Source organism: Drosophila teissieri, chromosome 2R (assembly GCF_016746235.2).
Source record: "Drosophila teissieri strain GT53w chromosome 2R, Prin_Dtei_1.1, whole genome shotgun sequence".
In the NCBI taxonomy this organism is placed as follows: Eukaryota; Metazoa; Arthropoda; class Insecta; order Diptera; family Drosophilidae; genus Drosophila; species Drosophila teissieri.
In genome coordinates, this window is record NC_053030.1 from 8,076,887 (window position 1) to 8,096,020 (window position 19,134).

At 43.3% G+C, this 19,134-nt stretch overlaps 3 protein-coding genes across 3 annotated transcripts in view; 1 reads left to right on the forward strand and 2 right to left on the reverse strand.

Moving 5' to 3' along the window:
* Positions 1-151: 151 nt before the first annotated feature.
* LOC122613507 (RE1-silencing transcription factor A) lies at positions 152-2,087 on the reverse strand. Its single transcript, XM_043787712.1, has 3 exons — positions 1,033-2,087; positions 707-970; positions 152-650 (listed from the first exon to the last, which is right to left on the reverse strand). The coding sequence occupies exons 1-3, from the start codon at positions 1,894-1,896 to the stop codon at positions 330-332; spliced, it is 1,449 nt and encodes a 482-aa protein (XP_043643647.1). The 5' UTR covers positions 1,897-2,087; the 3' UTR covers positions 152-329.
* A 7,521-nt stretch (positions 2,088-9,608) lies between these two features.
* LOC122613386 (transient receptor potential-gamma protein) lies at positions 9,609-14,171 on the forward strand. The gene is made up of 15 exons (XM_043787538.1): positions 9,609-9,682; positions 9,759-10,127; positions 10,183-10,515; positions 10,575-10,757; positions 10,815-11,049; positions 11,147-11,442; positions 11,504-11,772; positions 11,960-12,076; positions 12,140-12,335; positions 12,402-12,596; positions 12,662-12,884; positions 12,958-13,311; positions 13,430-13,705; positions 13,770-13,888; positions 13,947-14,171. The coding sequence occupies exons 2-15, from the start codon at positions 9,777-9,779 to the stop codon at positions 14,169-14,171; spliced, it is 3,372 nt and encodes a 1,123-aa protein (XP_043643473.1). The 5' UTR covers positions 9,609-9,682; positions 9,759-9,776.
* Positions 14,172-15,913: 1,742 nt separating this feature from the next.
* LOC122614976 (fibronectin type-III domain-containing protein 3A) overlaps positions 15,914-19,134 on the reverse strand; it is a 117,811-nt gene continuing 114,590 nt past the window's right edge. The window contains 1 exon segment of the mRNA XM_043789780.1: positions 15,914-19,132. Within this exon segment, the coding sequence (XP_043645715.1) occupies positions 17,289-19,132 (1,844 nt within the window). The 3' untranslated portion in view covers positions 15,914-17,288.

The following is a 19,134-nucleotide window of genomic DNA, read 5'->3' on the forward strand; positions in this document are numbered from 1 at the left end:
GTCGTATATTTAAAAAAAGAAAAGAAATAGTATTATTATTTTTTCTCCTACAAGAAGCATTTTATCAAATAACAAAACTTTCTTTTAATTTCCTAATTTTTTAAATTCCTAAAATATATTTCTGATGTTTATCAACTTATAACTAATGATTTTTCAATCTATACTTATACTCTTTTTTTGGACTTATTTATAGTGTTCATTTTCTAGTGCTAAAGTACGTTTACTTAACACTTTAAATAATAAACTGTACAATTTGATAGTATTTTCGCAACCAATAGAAAAACTAAGTGGATAATACATTTCTGACAAGGTTTCCATTAAGTATGACTTCACGTGCCCTGTTTAGAGTACATGTCCTTGATTATCTGCATGCGAGTCATTCGAGTCGCGGACAGCCAGGAGTCCTTTATTTGAAATGCCTCAAACTGTTTGCGATCTTCCTTGAAGGGCTTGTAATAAACATCATAGATTATGCGCAGGATGCGCTGCACATTCGCCGGCGACGGTTTCTTCAAGTGATTCGCAAATATTTGGTTCTTGTGCATCTTTGTGTACTTGCCATCATCCCACCAATCTGGAAAATCTGTATCTGCATCGTCAGTTCTAAGCTCCTCCTTGTCTTCAGTTGGGGGACTAATGTGATGTACAGCCTTTAGTGATGAAAAAAACCTTAGAAAATGTGGGTTTTTGTACAGTTTTTTCTTACGTCCGGCGTACTCCAACTCCAAGCCAGTTCTGCCGGCGGGGACTGTTTTCCTTCGACTGGATTCTCTTCGCTCAGCATTCGCTCAAGAAATTCTTCCTGGTGATCTTCCTCGGCAAGAGACAGGGCCAACTCATCGTCCAATTCATCCATTTGCTGCTGGGCGCAAATGGAAGGATTCTTCATGGGCATGTCTAGTTTTGTAGGAGCTCCTGGCGGCGGATCTATTGCCTGGAACCATCGCAGTTGGCCATTAACATTGACAGCCTGAAGAGAATAGAAAGGAATTGAATCTCGAACTTCACATCTACATAAATAGCGAAGCTTACGATGACGTTCTTATCGCTGATGTCTCCATGGAGAATCTGCGGTTTGCAAATGGTGATGATGGGCGGCTGCTCCTCCTGCAGTTCCTCGTAAACATATTCCTCATTTTCTTCCTCGTGTTCATTTTTGACATGTGTCTTTGTCACACTGCTTAAGATGGCTTCTTTTGCTTTCGGCAGTACTGGCAGTACCTTGTTCTTTGGCGGCAAAGGGATATTTCCTTGCTTCAGCTGCTTTTTCAGCATAGGTACTCCAATAATTTGGTCCTCCAGCATTTGTTGCTTCTTGTGCCTTTGTTTCAACTGCTGATCCCTCAGCATTTGCACTTTCTGCTTTATCCTTTGCTTCTCTATCAGCATCTCTTGACGCAGTTCCTCCGCAGTTTGTATGGCCTCCTCTATTCCCGAGTGACGTAGCTCGTGGTGCCGCTTGAGATTAGCCTTTCTGTCGGAGCTGTAGGTGCAAAGGGAGCATTTAAATGTCCTGTGGCTCTTCTCCGGATTGTTGTGCACCATCAAGTGGCGCTTAAGGTCGTAGGGGCGATTTGTCTCGTATCTGCAGCCCATCACCTGGCACTGCATCTTGGCATTGCGATGCTGATGCGGCGTATCCGGCAAACCCTCCTTGGAAGTAGGATGCTTGAGGGACACGTGCCGTTTCAGATTCGACGCCTTGTCGGTGCTGTAGATGCAAACGGGACATCCGTACAGCTTGGGTTCTGTAATTCCAACGTGGGACTCCTCATGACGCGACAGGTTGTAGGGTCTATTCGTCCTGTAGGGACACCTAGCCACGCTGCAGCGAAATTTCCAGGCGGGGCACGATCCATTTGCTTCTTCCGACGAATCCCGATCCTCGCTCAGCATGGCAGAGGTCCGCACAAAAGCACAATCGGTAATATTAATGCTACAGGGGTAGCCTGGTGTTTGGGTATCTTGGGAGCACACTCATGTCGGTGAACCACTAAGTTTTGTGTTTGGGGTAAATGAACTATATGTATTTTAATTAATTTTAATTACATGTTTGTTTGTTTGGGGCACATATCGATGACTGCTGATATCGATTAGTCTACGAAAGGCACTGGTATTAAATAAATATTTGAAAGTCACAACTATCGCAGAGTAAAAAAAGTGTTGCACACATTTTTACAGCGCCAGTGTTCCTAATCGCTATTATATTGCGCGGATTTTTTAAAATTGTCGTAAAGTGAGATGTTAACAAAATTAGATTAGAGAGCCCGCTGTTGGAGAAAATAAGGTAGAAAACGACACATAAGATCTAAAAGAAAGTCCTACCTCCCGCCAACTGTTTTGTACGCCCATGCAGAAGCGACCTGCTCTTGGAAGAGGTCATTATCCTTGTCGCCGTTTTACTACAGGACACATGCGCTCTGCATCGCCTGCAGCCGGCTTGCCGTTTTCATTGAGTTTTTGGGGCCACCATTGAATAGAAATACCCCCTCAGTCATTTAAACTCGGTTCAGAGTTCGTCTGGGCTGTAAGAATCGTTTTTGGGATCGGGAGTCCTTGCAGTTTTTCAGCTGTTTCGACATTTTCACTTGCTCAGTTGAAAGTCGACTGCTGGCCAAGGCGCACGAGAAACTCGGAAACAGCGGGCAACCCAAAAATATTTTCAATTAATAAAGCCAAAAGAAAAAATTCTGTATTCCGGCCAAAGGCAAACGAAAAGCTCGAGAAAGAAAAAGTAAATTTCAAATAAAAAATGGCCTAGCCCCTTGCCATTTGTGTGTTTGTGTGTTTCTGTGTTATTGTCTAGGCCATTAAAATAATTGCACAAATATATCCGGTTATGCTGGCCTGCTAAAAGCAACAGGGAATACTAAATAAATAAGCAACCCCCCCAAAAAACGCTTTAATTGGTTAGCCAAAGCCCCCGTTCTATGCTTAACCCACTCTACCGACGTTTTTTCTAAACCCTCAACTGTGTTTGCCGTTCTAAATTGGCATAAATTCATTTATGGGTCAAACACCCTCTTAAAAGTTACCAACCGTAGAAAAAATATATGAAAAAGTACCCCCATGCACTTGAGTGTATTGGTGTTGGGGTTTCGTCTATGTGTGTGTGTGCACTTCCGGTTGCAGAGCACGGAACGGAAATATGCAGTGGAAAGCCCCTCCCAACATGTTACGAATTTCAAATTGCGCAAGGTTATTCCAAGTGAAAGAGAAACCTCCAAAAAGATATCTGCAATCATTCTTAAATATCTGAATATTTTGAAAATGAACTAATCCGCAAGCCTCTATCACCCACTCATTAGTCAGTAAAAACGTGCAATTAACGCCAAACAAACCAATCATGAAAATTCAATGAAAATATTAAAAACAATTTTCGCTGCATATTGTTTATAATTCACACGATGTGTTTTTCATCTTTTTCGCGGCGTTCCTCACGCAAACGTAAACAATTACAGTAAAACGTATCGGGTAAATCGTATTTAGATGCTCTTGAAACTCTGATATATTGACAAAGACGCGATCACTTAAAATCTTTTACTTACATATATATACATATAAATAAAATTATAAAATTTCGTTGCATTTATGTTCAGTCTTAAAATAAAACGCCTAAAATAAATGCATAAACCAGATTTTGCAAGTATGTAGGACTTTTGGAAATTCAAATCTAATTTCGTGAAAGTTTCCAAGTACGTGGCATCAATATTTGTATTTTTTCGGATGATTTCAGCTATTGGCCTGGCCGGAATCAGTTTTCAGTTTCGTTTTGATTTTCGACCTCTGACCTCGTTGCTGCACTGGAGGTTCTACGACAGCAAACTCGTTCAATTGCCGCCCTCAAGAGGAAATCTCAACTCAAGGTGAGTGAAGGTGTGCCCCATACACAGAAAAATATTCAGAGATGAGTTACTACTTTAATAGGAATATTGATTTGCAATAAAAATATATGAAGAAACTAGTTTGGATTGGCTTTGAGCTATGTATTGCTTCATATTATTAACCACTTGAACGGTTTTAAAATAATAAGAACAGTCAATCCAAATCAAAAGTCATAAGGAAGTTATTAAATAAGAACGTATCAAATAACCAATTAGGGTTACTTTTATTGAAAGGTGTGCATATTTGTTTGCTGCCTGAGTAAAGGGGAAAGTGTCGTTTGTGTGATAAGAATTATTACTTTGTTGCTCTGCTCCGCCATTGTTTGCCCAGTGGCCTTTGACCCTTTGTCCAGGTGGGGGGTACTCATACTCAATCCTATCCTCATTCCCATTCTCGTCGGCATTTGCATCCCCATCATCGTCCTGTCGATGACTCTTCAGTGTCCACTTGTGCCAGTTTCTCGATTACCAGAAGCAGGGGCTTCTACTGAAGAAGGGGAGAAGGTCGCACTGTACCGAAAGAATTTTCATATATTTCCATCTGGGTTTCCGAATCCTGGCAAGCTGGAGGTGTTGCACTCGACGCTTGTGCTTTATTAACTTAATTTAAATGAGGGGGGCACATAAAAGGGGAGCCGAAAGGAGTGACTCAATGGTTGACAAAAGAGAACAATTCGATTGATTAGTTTGAAAGGTGCTTACGCTTTTATTGTTATTATTATTCAGTACGATTGCAATCACTGGGATTCTCCATTTGGCACGAGTGCATTTTCCATGACAAACAAAAAGTTCAACCTAAAGTAAACGAAGTCTTTATTTAAATGTGCAAAAATGTATTAAATCAAAGCCAAATGATTCAAATAAACGAATGTTTACCATAAACATGACCAAAAATGGTGGTTTCCATATATTTATTCTGAAAATATGAGTGAGGCAGTCAAAATAGATTAGTAAATTTATTGATATAATTAGTTTTGAGGAATCGCAGACGGCGCATTAAATCGGAAGATATTATCCAATTGGTATACCTTCTATAATATATCGTTAAGCATTTGCTGAAGATGATTCAACGTGAAGAATCATTTGTAGAGAACAACTTATATTTGATACTTTAAAATCGAACTAACTCTTACCGAAAATCTGGCCCTAAGAAAGGATTCTTATATTTTTATGCCAGTCTTTGCCAGTCGCGTTTCGTGCATTACTGCAAAAATGGAAGCGTAAGAACGAGTTAACCTACTTTCAGGTTGCAGGTGTGTGTTTCCACGGGCATTAGTGCTTGTGCTGGGTGCATACAGTTGCAACTCAGTTGTTTCATGCATGTAAACAAACAAACAGAGGCACAAACACCAATGCAATGGCGAACACATGCAAGATATTTGATTCATTTGCATGTTGCACCCCCAGCCAAAGCTGCCACACAAACATGGATACTCACCCCCACACACACACACACACTCAGGCACACACACAAACGTATACACCCGACTGCACACAAGTGCAACTACAACAATCCTCGCAGAAATACTGTGGAGGTCAAAATAATAATAATAAGTTGGCACTTTCAAGTAATCATTTGTAAATATCTCCAGTTTTTTTTAATCCAACAAAAGTAATATATTTATATAATATTATATGCTTTATTATTTTTAAACGACTCGAACTAAGAGATAAACGACATTTTAAAGTACAATTATTTAAATCAAATAATTTACTCGACTTCAAATAAATATGGTAAATTAACGTGATTTTTGTAAGTTTAAATTAGGTTGTTGCATATCCATAAATATATACTTCCTAAATTACTTCTTTTTTGGACACATTTGTAGAGGTGGCGAGGGGCGCAGGACAGTTAAACAGCTCTTAAGCGCAAACAAAACCCACAAACGGAAGGGGTAAGGGGGTGTAGAAGTGGAAAAGGGGGAGAGGGGAGAAGGGGTGCCTTGGGGTCACCGCAGGCGAGTGCAGTGCCCTCAATTAGAAGGCGCTCAAGGACACCGCCAGCAACAACACGAATGGCAACGACAGCTGCTCGCTAAGTTCGCCTTTAATTGCTGACAACACGGCGTATACGTAATGCCGACCTGCATTTCCCTCAGTAAAATATTGTGCTGTGCCTTGCTAAACATTAAGTTTGGACTTCTACGGCTGCACCCCTGCCCTTTGAACTGTTCTGAAGCAGTTCGTGCTTGGCCTTCTCCAAAAACGGAGGAGAAATGCAAAAATTGAGGGTGAATGGGGCTCCAAGTAGTTGGCGTTGCCTTGGCTGGCATCCTTTGGTATCCACAGCAACGTCTTCAGACTCAAGTTACTGCCGCAAACAGAAACAAAAACAGAATCAAAAGAAAGTTAGGATGTAGCGAAAGCGGATTGGCTTTTATTATTGCCCTATGATAGGCCAACAAATAAGTGAGAATCATAATTAACATATAAGTATAACTGTTCTAGCTCAAACCGCATAAAGAAGTATTTATGCATAATTTTTATTTATTGCTGAGGGCAGCTCAAATTGTAAACTCTAGACACATTAAGAAATATTTATCAGCTAATTTAATCGCAAATGTAAGTTGCTCCGCTTTATGGAGAGCTCTTTAGGTTCCTTCATGTTTTCTCCAGTGTTTTGGCTTCTGCTGCTGATGTTGTTGCAATTATTGTTGCGGTTCGTCCTCGGCGTTGTCTTTGCCTGCGGAATATCCAAGGACACGCACTGTGTGTGTGGAGCCACAAGTCGTTGGCGTTTGTTGCCCGCCACAAGGACACTTGAGGCATGCATGCCAGATTTGTGCCACCCACTCCCGCCTTCCGCCTCCCGCCTCTCGTCCTGCCGTCGGTGCTCCAGCAGCCGCCCAAGGATCGGTGGCCGGATGTTAGAGCAGCCTTCGCCGGAGGTGAAGCGACACACCTGAACCTGAATTTCTCCTCGCTTACACAGGACGAAAAGGGGGCCTGAAATGACTCGATTTATTCAGAGTTCCGGTTGGTGGGCATTATTTTCGAATACTTACCCGCTCATTGCCATACTTTCGCATATCAACTTATCTTTCGCTTACTTTAGATTGGCCAAACATTTCTATTTAAGACATAATACAGATAATTAAGCTATCTTCCCATTTCTTTCGGTGTATTTCTCTGTATCCATCTCTCTCTCCCAGAGCTTGTGTGGGTGGGTGGCTCCATGTTTTGTGGCTGCTTGTTTGGTCAGCCATGAAGGTAACAACAAACGCTGCAGACCCGCCCACAACCCGCAACCCACACCCCGCCCACTCCTGCCCGCTCACCTTAACCCCTCGTTGTTGTTACTTGCAATCTTGACATTTAATTATCCGCCGTTGGCTGCAGCTCCCACTGAGCCTGCCGAGGATTCTGTGTGTCAAGGTTCTCGGTTTGTTTTCGGCGGCTGGCGGGACACGCATTTGCTGAGGTGATCTGTAGCCAAGGTTGAAATTGAAGAATGGAAATCGACAAAATGTTCAAGGCGGAATTCATCAATCAGCGACACTTTCGAAAGTGGATACATACAAAATTTAATAAAGAAAATGGGTTTTTGAAGTGGTTGGTAGTGATAAAAATATTAATAAAATTTTAGCTATAAGTGCTATGCGTTTTTCGCACCTCTTGAATGTTAACTCTTTAGTTTCAATTAAAGCACTTGTACTAACTAACTAACAAATGGTTAACCGCTTGCTTTCTATATTACCCTTCCAGTTGTCGAAATGGAGCGATGCGAAAGCCGGCGAAGAAGGAGAAGGTGAGCTATTAATCCTGAAGACATTTAGTGCGCATATCAGCATTACGTATACGCAACGTAGTTGCCACTGAAAAGCAGACAATGACTTCTTATTGCAGACGTAATATAAGGGAATCTGTTAGATAAGTTAAATTTATCGCACGTCATAAATATATACTAGCAGATTCGTGGAAGCATAAACCTAAATTTCAACTAACCACCATTCTATATAAATATTTGTTTGGGTAGCTTCATTCGGTGAAGTAAGCTTTGTAACTTATTTAGCTCCTAATAGATGCACGTAAATAATAAATATCAACCTAAACAGCTGCAGTTTCAGCAGGAATTTAAATTGCACATGCAGGTGTATGATGTCTGACTTTTCAGGTCAATCAATAGCATTCCGATGGCTCCCGCCTGTGATTAGTGTGTCAGCCGTGAAAACGATTTTTTCTGGGTGTGTTCGAGTGCTTGCCTGCATGTGTGTGTGTGTGTGTGTGTGTGTGCGGCACAGTCGACGCCAATTTTCTTGGCTGGCAATATGGTTTACCTGGGCTCGCGACCTACGACAACATAAATGAAAGTTGCCTAGGTTAAGTCTGCGCAGACTCACACAAAGGCACTCAAAGGAATACGCTAATATACAGTCTGCATGTGTGCATGTCTAGATGTGCATGTCCTAGATGTGTAAGTGTGTCTGTGTTGTCGGTGCAATCAATGAAAGTTCAACGCTCGTGGAAGGAAATAGGCGACTTTGCCTTCGCTGAATCACCAGATATTCGAATAACGTAAACACTTAATCGCTATTTTCAAGTGTGCAAAAAACCTTATAAGACTAAAGCATGTTAGAATTAGAAGAATAATTTATATATTTAATACAAGCTAATTTTTTAACGTTTGAGGGAAAAAGTAGTTACAAATTCAATACATGACATCAATAATAATTTGTGAAGCATACTTTTCTAGGTTAAAGGTTATTTTTGTTAGAAATTAAATCCATTTCTCATTAAACGCATAAGGGAATATTATTTCTAATGTATTAAACATTTAAAAACACTCAATGAACCCGTTGCTAGGTGAAGTTTGAGTGCGATTTAGAATACTTTCGCATTCTTGTTGCTTGCCAATCTTTATTTTCATTCCTTTAGCTGAGTAGCGGGTATCAAATAGTCGGTAAGGCCGACTATCACATTTATTATTATAATTTGCGGGTAGTTTGACTAAATACCCTATTCGAGATGTATGGAAATTTGTTTACAATTTTTGGGGCGCACTTCAGCTTAGTGTTTGTTTGGCTGCCGATGCGCCCAATGTCGTTTGAAATGAAATGCCAAAAAGTGACAACACATCCACCACACACACTCACATGTATTTAATACTATAAAAGGAAGAGGCAAAACAAAAATGGCAGGCAATAGCTGACCCAGATTTCTGATGCCACCCCGCAAGCCACCATATATCGCGTATACGCCACGTGTTTGTGTTTGCTTTACGGGTTTGCTCTTCTCTTTCGCTTTTGGTGCTTGCATTTTGCGATTGAATGTGATTATTTTATTTCGCAGCCATGATAACGATAACGATTATATCCCAAGGCCATATAAAATCAGAGCAAATATTTTTTAATGGCAATTTGATGATTTGCAGGAGCTTTTGCCTTGAACAACACCCAAGTGTTTGTGTGCGTGCAGGTCCTGTTCAAGGTTGAACTGGGTTGAACATAACCGGATTATCTTTACTAGACATCTGTATAAACATCTAACAAGAAGCCTTGTGCTTTCAAATGAATCTTTAATTTAACTCACTTTTATGTAATATCTTTATATAGAGTGCCTATAGTAGCTTAGTTATTTTAATAAATAATTATTGTAATTACTTTGTAAAATGTAATTTAGACGACGGAAAAAAGCTTCACTTTGTGAGTCCCGCGCGCCGGAAGTCGGTGCTGGCCCCAATCCTCAATAAGATCAAGAATGGCGCGGATGCGGCGGACAGTGCCGAGAAGAAACTGGGCAGCGAGAGCAGCGGCAGTGGTCACATAGCGGTCCAGATTGAGCCCGCCAGAAGGGTCAAGGTGGGTTTAGCACAGGATAGCCCCATGATTAGTCCCAAGTATTAACTGAACTAACTGACTGACGCTAATCCTCTAGCGTCACAGCATCCACGGCATGATGGAGGAGGAGAACACGATTCGGCCGCATCAGGAGATTAGGCAGCTGACGCTGGAGGAGAAGAAGTTCCTGCTGGCCGTGGAGAGGGGCGACATGGCCGGCACACGCAGGATGCTGCAGAAGGCCCAGGACACGGAGTACATCAATGTGAACTGCGTGGACCCACTGGGACGCACAGCCCTGCTGATGGCCATTGACAATGAGAATCTGGAAATGGTGGAGCTGCTGATCAACTACAATGTGGACACCAAGGATGCCCTGCTGCATTCCATCTCGGAGGAGTTCGTTGAGGCTGTGGAGGTGCTGCTGGACCACGAAAACGTCACCTTTCACAGCGAGGGCAATCACGTACGTCTATTCTGCGGTTTTATTCATGTTTTATTCAATTTATTTTTACCCCAAGAGTTGGGAATCCGCCTCGGAGGACACGTCGACCTTCACGCCGGACATTACGCCCCTGATCCTGGCGGCTCACCGCGACAACTATGAGATCATCAAGATCCTCTTGGATCGGGGCGCCGTGCTGCCCATGCCCCATGACGTGCGATGCGGCTGTGATGAGTGCGTTCAGTCGCGGCAGGAGGACTCCCTCAGGCACTCGAGATCGCGCATCAACGCCTATCGCGCCCTGGCCAGTCCCAGCTTGATAGCACTCTCCTCCAAGGACCCCATCCTCACGGCCTTCGAGCTGTCCTGGGAGCTGCGCCGGCTCAGCTTTCTCGAGCACGAATTTAAGGTGGGTCATGGCACCATGGCACCTGGGTTACACATATTTCATCCCATATTGCCCCGCAGAACGAGTACCAGGAGCTGCGCAAGCAGTGCCAGGACTTCGCCACCGCCCTGCTGGACCACACTCGCACCTCCCACGAGCTGGAGATCCTGCTCAACCACGATCCCACCGGTCCGGTTTACGAGCACGGCGAACGCATGCATTTAAACCGCCTGAAGCTGGCCATTAAGCTGCGCCAAAAGAAGGTGGGTGCACCGTATAATAGTCCAAAAATTACATATAAAAAGGGTTATCCCATTTAGTTCGTGGCTCACTCGAATGTTCAACAATTGCTGGCAAGCATTTGGTACGAAGGATTGCCCGGATTCCGGAGGAAGAACATGGCCCTGCAGGCTGTGGACATCATCAGGATCGGCATCATGTTCCCCATCTTCTCGCTGGCCTACATCCTGGCACCCTACTCCAGCATTGGCCAAACAATGCGGAAGCCCTTCATCAAGTTCATCTGCCACAGCGCCTCGTACTTCACCTTTCTATGTAAGCACAGCTTACTCAAACAAATTTAGTTAATATTATACAATCATTTTAAGGATAAAATGTAACCAACTTTATTTGATTTAACTTGATTTCCCAGTTCTTTTGATGTTGGCTTCTCAGCGGATTGAGACCTTCATTGGAGGCTGGTTCTTTGCCGATTCCTCAGGAATGCTCAACACGATGGAGGAGCTGCCCACGAAGCGAGGTGCCAAGCCCACCTTCATTGAGTGGCTAATCCTGGCCTGGGTGAGCGGCCTCATTTGGAGCGAGGTGAAGCAACTGTGGGACGTTGGTCTGCAGGAGTATCTCAACGACATGTGGAATGTGATCGACTTTGTCACGAACTCCCTATATGTGGCCACAGTGGCTTTGCGGGTTGTGTCCTTTTTCCAGGTAAACGTTAAAAGTAAAATGCATCGAATTCCATTCTAATTAATAGAAACGTTGTCGTTAGGTCCAAAAAGAGATGATTTACAACTCGCATGCCACGGATCTGCCGAGGGAGCGGTGGGACGCCTGGGACCCGATGCTGATATCGGAGGGTCTATTCAGTGCAGCGAACATTTTCAGTAGCCTCAAGCTGGTTTATATATTCTCGGTGAATCCGCATCTGGGGCCACTGCAGGTGTCGCTGTCCCGGATGGTGATGGACATCATGAAGTTCTTCTTTCTTTATGTCCTGGTCCTCTTCGCGTTTGGCAGTGGTCTTAACCAGTTACTGTGGTGAGCAAATACAATGTTAGATAGTGTAATGTATTCAAAAACACTTCCTTGAGAATGCTATTAGTAAGCAAGAATAATTATTGATGTATCGTAGCGTCAAATGTTCCTGATCAAGAATAGACTTTTTATCTTAATAAATCGTGATTAAGTTTCGTATAATGCTTAGATTAAACTTAAAAATTTTAAGGTACTATGCCGATCTGGAGAAGAAACGTTGTCCTGAAGTTTCGCCCATGAGTGCTCTTCTTAACATGAATGGAACCAATGATCCGAATGCCTGCATTGTGTGGCGCAGATTTTCCAAGTAACTAATAAAACTAACCACCTACAAATATTAGGGTGCTAATAATGCTTTACTTTCCTTTAGCTTATTCGAAACCACACAAACCCTCTTCTGGGCTGTCTTCGGCCTGATAGATTTGGACAGCTTTGAGTTGGATGGGATCAAGATCTTCACCAGATTCTGGGGCATGCTGATGTTTGGAACTTACTCGGTTATAAATATTGTGGTGCTGCTTAACCTTCTCATTGCCATGATGAATCATTCGTATCAACTTATTTCGGTGGGATATATTCACTAGTCAATCCATCAAAAATGATCAACTGATGTACGCTTTTGATTTCTAAAGGAACGTGCTGATGTGGAGTGGAAGTTTGCTCGCTCGAAGCTCTGGATAAGCTACTTCGAGGAGGGCGGAACCTGTCCACCACCTTTCAACATCATACCCACTCCAAAGTCCATTTGGTACGCCATTAAGTGGATGCGTCGCGTCTTCTGCAGCGGATCCTCTGCCGCTCGACGGGAACACCTAAAGACAATACGAGTAAGTGAACTTATTTATTTCTTATATCCTTCTTCTCTCATATATCCTTCTTGAATCTCCTACAGCGCAAGGCGCAGCAGGCTAGCGACCGGGACTTTAAGTACCAGCAGATAATGCGCAATTTGGTAAGACGGTATGTAACTGTGGAGCAGCGGAAGGCCGAGTCCCAGGGAGTCACCGAGGACGACGTAAACGAGATCAAGCAGGATATATCCGCCTTCCGGTGCGAGCTGGTGGAAATACTCAAGAACAGCGGAATGGATACGAATGTGACGGCGGGACACGGAGGTGGTAAGCTCAAAGAATCTCTGAAAGATTGCTAACAACCCTCTATTTGAATGGGTTTTCTATCGGCCCACAGGAGGTGGTGGCAAGAAAAACCGCCAGAAGGAGCGTCGCCTGATGAAGGGATTCAATATCGCACCGCCTGGCTCTACGGGATCACTGGCTCCTGTTGCCGAGTTCTCCACATCGCTGGACAACTATGATAACCAACACGAGATCCTCAGCTCCACACTGTCCACCCTCTTTACGCCGAACTTTATGCACAAGCGCCAGCAAAGTCAGGCCGGTGGATCCGAGTCCCCGACCACGCCCACAGCCCCCCAGGGAACTCAGGGGGCGGCAATGACCGCCACTAGCCAGGTCACCAAGTACAACAAGTCCGCCCTGAAGCCGTACAACAAGCGCATCGCTGGACACAAAAAGCGATGGGGTATGTGAATATAGTGTGCAATTATCCTTAGTAAGTTTAAATGCTTGCTTTAATACTTATAGTTGTTACATACTTATAAGTCAAGGCTCGTTTTGCTCAAACAATTATTTATTTGCAGGCACCTTAATTGAAGCAGCCAAAGTTGGCAACGTGAGCAAAATGCTGGGTCGTTCGAAGTCCGAGGACTCGGTGTGCAACTCCTCGCACACATCAACGCCAGTTCACGGGCAGATGCGGGTAACCTACGCCCAGAACTCGCCCCAGCAGGGATATGGTTACCATGGAGAGACCAGTTCCACGGCCACATCCACACCAACTCCCACGATTTCGGTGGTTAGCAATTCGCCAGCAGCCCACTCGGGAGTGGGATCGCATTTCTTTCACACAACAAGTGGTAGGGGAAGATTTGAAGTGTATGCCAGGATCATCATGATTATTTATTGGTATTTTTAATTCAGGTCTCACTGCCATTGCCGCCCTGAAGCGAAAGCGCAAAAAGTTCTCATCGAGCAAGAATATCTGTCCGGTTACCGAATCCGTGGCAGCGGCCAACGCGGCTGAGATACTAAACGATAAGGTGAGCTGCTCAGTCTGAAAATGAGCTACTAAGTTACTAAGCTAGTTCCCCCGTTCAGACCCTTAAGCGGGTGTCCAGCTATCCTGCAGCCGAGGCTGGAGTGCAGCACAATCCGGCCCAGTTGGTCAAGCCGCGGCGACATGAGCAAACGCAGAGTCAGCACGATTCGGTGGAGACCAACTCGACCTTCACGCTGTCCATTGATCCATCCAATACGTCGGTGAACTCCAGGGAACCGCTGATCAGCACCAGTTGTGTTTCGACCACGGGAGCTATTGGTTGAGGGAATTTGTGGAATGGGATGGAGGCCAGAGATACCAAAGACGAAGCAGCTAAACTACTTAAACGGCGCACCTGAAGCAGACACTTACATACGTAGATACTATGCAGATACACTTTGTTGACATTTTTGATATGAAAACTTCACGAGTGTGCGTGTGCAGCTAAACTTACTGAAGAAGCTATACTCAGACTAACTCAGCCTAGGTCTTAAATTACCTCACCATGTTTAGTTATAGACACCATTCAGATGAATAGCACACACCACTCAATAACTGTTAGTCAACACTGACCACCCAGAAACAACTACTCAGCACTACTGAAACGATATGTCCTATACCTCAATCTATAATATAGATTCTATATCCATCAAACTTATTTACAAAACATTGTCTATGCATCGGTCTATAATTCGGTCAAACTTGCAGCTACGAACCAAAATGATTAGAACATCCTTATGAGAACTGCACGATATAGACGTCCGAGGTTTACATTTACAAGAAAATACTTTAAATAGTAATGTCAAAGCTTCTTTGCATCCAGATTTCCTCCTCAACCTGAACCATGAAGCACACATATCATGCAAGCGCTTTAAATAGATACCTTTTACACCGAAAACAAAGAATAGATCCAATAAAATCCTTTATTAAATACATATACGAATACGAAATACTAAACTATCCCATATCGATGTTGAACGTTGCCTTAGCATGAAACATATTTTTTATACACATAAGTTTTGGATGAACATTGAACATTGAATAACTGAAACGTACTATATCCGCAATGACGAAAGCGCTGTGTATTTGTTGATTTGAGAGAAAGGATTTTGAAACCAAGGATTTGTTGTTGTTCCAGCAAGCAAGCAAGTAAGCAGAAAAGCAAAGCAAAGCCAAGCAAAGCAAAAGCAAGCGCAATGCAAAACAAGTAAATAAATCAAAAGATACCACAATTTTATACACCGATTTTAACCAACACGACAAACAATAATCGAATCGCATACTACATAAGTGTTTGCATTTTATGGGTATATATAAATCCGGACTACGGACTACGGTGTGCATATCCATGGCTTGCACTCACGACGATTTTAGCATGTATTATATACATACATATATATAGAATACAAATATGAATAATCGAAATTTTTAGATGATTTTTGCGTTAAAGTAGACAAATACCCACACAACTACACGAATAATATACGGAATATCAACGAAAACAATAACAAGGAATATCAAATAGCATTTTATATAAATACTTTCCTTCGGAGCAGCAAAACTATGTTGCACAATCGCCAGATACTCGTATGTATGTATTTGCTGCTGCCAAAAAAGGACCGAGCTAGCAGGCAAACGAGATACCAAATACAATGTTAGAATAAAATAAAAATTGTTATTTGCACGGAAACATAAAATAATAATAAAAACATAGGGAAAAGTATATATGTACAGGTTGTTTCTTTTGGGTGAAGTTATGTCATCTTTTTTTAAAATAACTTAATATATTACATATAAAATCCTCCTTGCTCCACCTGAAAAAAAATTCACAAATACTGCAGGTTTATTTTATTATTTGTATATCGCATTTATTTTAAATGTTTTATATATATATATATATATTTTGCAAATAAATTTTATAAGTTGTAAACATAGAAACATACATAATTTCCATTTATTTATCATTTGATTCTGATTTAAGTTTATTTATTTATTTATATATATAATGTTTTTAATTTGCATCAAGCAAATGTTTATGCTTTACATGAACAAACATTTGTTTCGTTTTCTTTTCTTTTCTTTTGTTTTGTGTATTTTTATTTTTTTGTTCTTTTTCTCGTTTTTTTAGATAAGAATCCGTTTTGTATAATTCACATTAAATGCTATGGAAAGAAACAATTACATTTAGTTTAATTTATTTAATTAGAAAAATAATAATAATTGGAATATAAATCACTTTGCCTAGTTGGGGCTGCTATAGCCACATGGGACAGCCTACGAAAAGTGTCGGGTTGAATTTATTTAGTTGGTTGGTTGGTTGGTTGTGAAATGCAACAGTTGGATTGCCAGCGAATATAGCAGCCCCAACTGGGGTTGCCTTGGTTTTCTCAATTTTTGCTCGTCGTATAATAAGTATATAATAAATTGTGTAATAACTCGTATAAAAAGGTTGTGAGAATGAAAGAAGCGTCTGCTGTTTTACATATATCTATGTGTTGTACATATATATAAATATATATATCTGCGTAGATTGGAGCGATTGGGGAAACAATACAATATACAGCACTGAATACTTGTAGCTAGTAGTCTAATAAATTCATACTTTTCGTTTAATTATTCGTTCTGCATTTGCCCTCTGCCCTCTGGCATCCTTGATGCCCGCCCCCTTCCACCATTCGGTTATTTTTTAGCTACTTAGGAGTGTTTTTAGATGGTGCAATTTGTTGACCAGCTATCTACAATCGTTTTCTTGGAATACATTTTACAAAAAGTCTTGTAAAAAAAATCATGCGCAGCGGGCGGGGCCATGCCCACATGCTAGTTCTACACGTATTTTACACGAATTTTACAATCCTGCCGGGAGGGCAAATGCACTTTAACTTGTTGGGGCCACACAGAAGGTAAAAAGCTTGTGAAGCATTTCGAAACAGGTTTTGACAAGTACTAGTGAGCCTTTAGGTTCATTTGCTGGCTGGTCTCTTTTGTTTATAGCACATATGGAGATTAGACTTTCGTTTTGTGACAACAAATATTATAAGTAAATACCATTTTTAACATTTAGCTGTGTGAATGTATGCTGTTGCGGTTTTGTGTACATTTAATACAATTAATGGGGTTTTGCCTTCTCAACTATCCTCCTCTATTCCACTTTCTATTGGCTCTTTTTTTTTGATTTCCCGTTATGTTTGTTTTGTTTAAAATTAGACAATATACAGTTTGATTTTGTTTCATTCAGTTACGGTAAATATATAAAAAATACATAATTACAACTAATGGTTTAAATTACTTCTTTGAGACAAAGTGTTTCATATTTGTTTGTTTTTTACTTTTCTCCTGTCGTTTTGCCTGCAAATCCTATGGTATCCCACGTAGGGCGCCACATGTTTGAATCTCGTGTCCTTTTAGCCCCTCAACATGTTGACCAGCATGGCGACCAGGAAAGTGCCCACTAGGAAGGAGACCACAATGAACACGGCCTTTTGTTGATCGCTAAGACGCCTCCGGTTGGAGTAAAGTGAAGTAACTTTACTAACTATCCGCCTTAACCCTCCCGTTTGGGCCAAACTAGAGGATATGGCCGCTGCCGTCGAGGAGCTGGAATTCGAAGAGCTACCGCCCATTCCGGTGTGCGGATGGTGGGCGTGGTGCATGTGATGCGAGTGATGCATGTGGTGCTGATGCTGGTGGTGCGAGTCAGTTGCCCCGGAGATTCCACCGGCTCCTCCTACGCCGCCACCGCACGGCTGATGGTGGTGGTGGTGATGATGATGATGGTGATGCAGGGGATCTGCACAGGCATTGAAACCAGAAAGCTCCTGCTGCAGTCGTCCAATTGCCACGGGATCTGCTCCCACGCCGCTCGCTCCACTTATTGCCGACGCACTCACCGATCGCATGTGCAGACCGTTGGTTGAGCCATTGCCGGCGGACAGTTTCCGGCTGCTTCTCTGGTTGGTGGCGATCGCCGGTATAGCTGTGGAGCCGTGCAGGTGGTGATGACAGGTCGCCGAGCTGGGATCCAGTTCACTGGGCACCTGGTAGCGCAACGGACTGGACGGCTGACCGTAAAGGAGTTCTCCGCCCGCCGCTATCCGCACTGGACATACTCGGAACTGGTAACATGTACCAGCTGCCAGATTGTCAATGGTGAATTTGGTCTCTGGGCCGCGATACAATTGCCTGTAGTCATGGTTGGGCAAATTAATTGGAGCTCCATTTGAACTGCCACTGGAACTGCTGCTGCGTCCTTTGGGCGACAAGGATTCGCCCTCCAATTCAGCTGCGCCCAAAACTGCATACTGCAACTCGTACTCCACGCGGTCGTTGAAGGAGTTCTTTGAGTGCTGCCACTCCAGGGTGAGTTGCATGCCCAGTTGGCCAGGTAGCTCCATTAGGCAAACGCTACCCTCTTGGACGACACGGGGAGGCTTTATGTTCGCCGGCAGCGTGGCCGAAGTCTCAAAAACGAATTCCTCCGAGTAGTCCCCATCGCCAGCCCGGTCGGTATGGGCATAAATCCGGAAGGTGTAGCTGCTTCGCTCTTGCAGTTTGTGCACCTTGCACATGCAGTTGGTGCCGGAGTAGACGGCCTGAAACTGCTTAGCCCTGGCCACATACATCTCCACAAAGTACTTGGTAAAGTCGCCACCATTTCCAGACGGGTTGGAGTTTACCACTTTGCCGTTTCCGTTCTCGCCCCACTTCAGCTTTATGTAATTGTGGCCAGCACCGCTGCACTCTAAGCGCGGTGGTGCCGGAGGAGCTGGTTGGGTGGTCAGCTTAGCATAGGCACTAAAAGCTCCGGCACCAATGGCGTTGACCGCTTGAACACGGAACTTGTAGCCGGTTTCCGGCATTAAGCCGCTAACAGTATAGCGTGTACAGGCATCCGGAGTGGCAATGGTTCGTTCGCCGTACTCGATGTTGTAGGAGCATATCGGCGAGCCGTGGGCCGCCGGCTGCGTCCAGTTGAGTGTGACCTCCTGGGCGGTGAACTCGTAGCCCTGCATTTGAGGAGCTCCGGGAACTGCGGCTGGCGTACACACACTTATCACGTCGGAGGAGTTTCCCGTTCCGGCTGAGTTGCTCGCCTGGATGCGGAAATGGTAGCGTGTGTAGGGCGAAAGGTTTCTCAGTTCAGCGCAGGTTTGTGGTCCCTGATAGCAGTTGTGGAATTCGGAGCTAGGCGGCTCTTTGGCCTCCTCCTCCGAGTCCCCTTCCCTTCTTTCTTGGCTGGCACTTTTAGAG

Excerpts from the sequence above, each read along its gene's own strand:
- LOC122613386 (XM_043787538.1), top strand. The coding sequence starts at position 9,777 with ATGATGGAGGAGGAGAACACGATTCGGCCGCATCAGGAGATTAGGCAG. Across the intron at positions 12,597-12,661 it reads AACACCTAAAGACAATACGA|CGCAAGGCGCAGCAGGCTAG; the intron begins GTAAGTGAACTT and ends AATCTCCTACAG. Across the intron at positions 13,312-13,429 it reads TGGACACAAAAAGCGATGGG|GCACCTTAATTGAAGCAGCC; the intron begins GTATGTGAATAT and ends ATTTATTTGCAG.
- LOC122613507 (XM_043787712.1), bottom strand. The coding sequence starts at position 1,896 with ATGCTGAGCGAGGATCGGGATTCGTCGGAAGAAGCAAATGGATCGTGC. Across the intron at positions 971-1,032 it reads TCAGCGATAAGAACGTCATC|GCTGTCAATGTTAATGGCCA; the intron begins GTAAGCTTCGCT and ends TATTCTCTTCAG. Across the intron at positions 651-706 it reads GGAGTTGGAGTACGCCGGAC|GCTGTACATCACATTAGTCC; the intron begins GTAAGAAAAAAC and ends TCATCACTAAAG.